Raw genomic sequence first — 2,227 nt, forward strand, 5'->3', positions numbered from 1 at the left:
AAAAAAAAAAGAAGACATTTTGATAGGCATTTATTTTTGTGTTTGAAGAGTATTATTTCTGCTTAGCTTCCTTAATAAACCATGTTTTAACTATTTTATACTTCTCGTTCCTTCTGTAGCAGAGGGGAAAGAGGGAGGGAATTTCCCAGAAATTACTGATTATATCTGACTGAATATTTTGAGTGCAAGTCAGTTTTTGCATTTTCATTAAGTCTCATGTGAAAAATGGTCACCTGGTGGTTGAATGAAGTTTTCTAGATAGGTTGTTTGTTCTAAATGGCAGAAAATTTAACCTATCTTGTAAGTTTTTTAAAGGCTATTTGAATAGGCAGTAATTTCATGTTCCAGTAAACTATTAGCGTGATGATGAAGGTTAACCAGTTAACTCTGGTTTTGCCTTCACTGTGAAAAATGGTTTTTAATTCATCTTATTTTTCTTTCTTGACAGAGCAAATTCGATTAAAGAATATCAGAAAAGTGTACGGAAGGTGTATGTGGTATCGTTTACGGTTATTAAAACCCCAGCCAAATATTATTCCTACAGTAAAGTAAGTAATGGATTTCAAGAAAAAAACCTACTTAATGCTTATTCTTTGCTAGGTCATACAAAATATATGTGTAATGATGAATAAGTTATTGTGTCTGTAAAGAAATTGTAATCTATAGTAAGGGTAAGATATGAGAAAATGTGGGAACAGTCTGAACAGATTGGTTTAGAAGTTCAAAGGAAGGAGAATGTGCTGTTGCTGGGGATCGGGGGTAGAGAGAGATAAGTCATATCTTGAAGGACCTTGTGCACCTTGTACCAGGATTTGAATTTTATCTTAAAGACTATGGGGAAATCTTTAAAAGATTTCAGAAGTAGGTGACATGAACAAGTTAGCATTTTATGGTGATAATTAAAGTTTATTGAGCACCTACTGTATGCTAGAATCTGTGCTAGGGCTTTATATGTTATCTAATTTAATTCTGTATTCACTTCAAAGTAGATGGTTTTGCTTTTTCTCAGATAAGGAAACTAAGGCTAAGAATAATGACATAACTTGACCAAAGTCATGTAGTTAGAAGTGTTGGATCAGGAACCTAATCACCCTTTATTTGAGCAGGCCCATCTGCTTAAACAGGCCATTAACATGTTTAGTTATAGCAGACCAGTTTAATTCTGTGAGGCTATGGGGTGTACTGGTTAAGAGCAAGGCTTTGGGCATTTATCCTGTGTCATCAGTTTAGAGGTAATAGATGAAACTGACAGGAGGTGAGAGAGTTACCCTTATTGGACTACTATGTCTTGTGAATTACCTACATTTATCCAGTAGGAAGAGAAGATGTAGCAAAAGAAATTAGTGAGAGTAGAATCAGTTATTTAAAAGTCTTGGTTTAAATGATAGTTTTTTCAGCATAATTTCAGGGGATTTAGTTTTTCTTTGTAAGGTTTAACTTTACCTAATTTAGTTTCTTTTTCTTTCTTTCTTTTTTTTTTTTTTTGAGACAGAATCTTGCTCTGTTGCCCAGGCTGGAGTGCAGTGGTGCCATCTTGGCTCACTGCAGCCTCAGCCTCCTGGGGCTCAGGCATCCTCCCACCTCAGCTTCCTGAGTAGGTGGGAGTACAGGTGTGTGCCACCATACCTGGTTAATTTTTTTTGTTTTTGTTTTTGTTTTTTTTTGAGGTGGAGTCTCGCTCTGTCGCCCAGGCTGGAGTGCAGTGGCCGGATTTCAACTCACTGCAAGCTCCGCCTCCCGGGTTTACACCATTCTCCTGCCTCAGCCTCCCTAGTAGCTGGGACTACAGGCGCCTGCCACGTCGCCCGGCTAGTTTTTTGTGTTTTTTTAGTAGAGACGGGGTTTCACCGTGTTAGCCAGGATAGTCTTGATCTCCTGACCTCGTGATCCGCCCGTCTCGGTCTCCCTGTATTTTTTTATAGGGATGGGGTTTCACCGTGTTGCCCAGGCTGTTTTTGAACTCCTGGGCTCAAGTGATCTGCCCGCCCTCGCCTCCAGAAGTGGTAGGATCACAGGTGTGAGCCACCCTGCATGAGCCACCCAGTTTAGTTTCTTAGTAGGAGGGGGGAAATTCTAGCTTTGGTGTTGAGTTCTTTAATGAGGTGAAACTAAAGGCAAAGTTAGTCTTGAGTAATTTTCTCTTCACTGTTTATTCTTTGCTGTTGGTTCTCATTTTAAATTAAATTTTCATAAAGCAGCAAGACAAAAAACACCCCCCCCCCCCCCC

At 39.1% G+C, this 2,227-nt stretch overlaps 1 protein-coding gene across 1 annotated transcript in view; it reads left to right on the top strand.

Annotated features, from left to right (window-relative positions):
• Positions 1 to 2,227, top strand: part of LOC105536956 (translocation protein SEC63 homolog) — a gene marked incomplete at its 3' end in the record, with an annotated part of 102,560 nt that overhangs the window by 31,695 nt on the left and 68,638 nt on the right. Inside the window, exon 2 of the mRNA XM_011976442.1 lies at positions 449 to 548. Within this exon, the coding sequence (XP_011831832.1) occupies positions 449 to 548 (100 nt within the window). The remainder of the gene's footprint in view (positions 1 to 448; positions 549 to 2,227) is intronic.

This window comes from Mandrillus leucophaeus, unplaced genomic scaffold (assembly GCF_000951045.1).
Source record: "Mandrillus leucophaeus isolate KB7577 unplaced genomic scaffold, Mleu.le_1.0 Scaffold166, whole genome shotgun sequence".
NCBI classification, from domain to species: Eukaryota; Metazoa; Chordata; class Mammalia; order Primates; family Cercopithecidae; genus Mandrillus; species Mandrillus leucophaeus.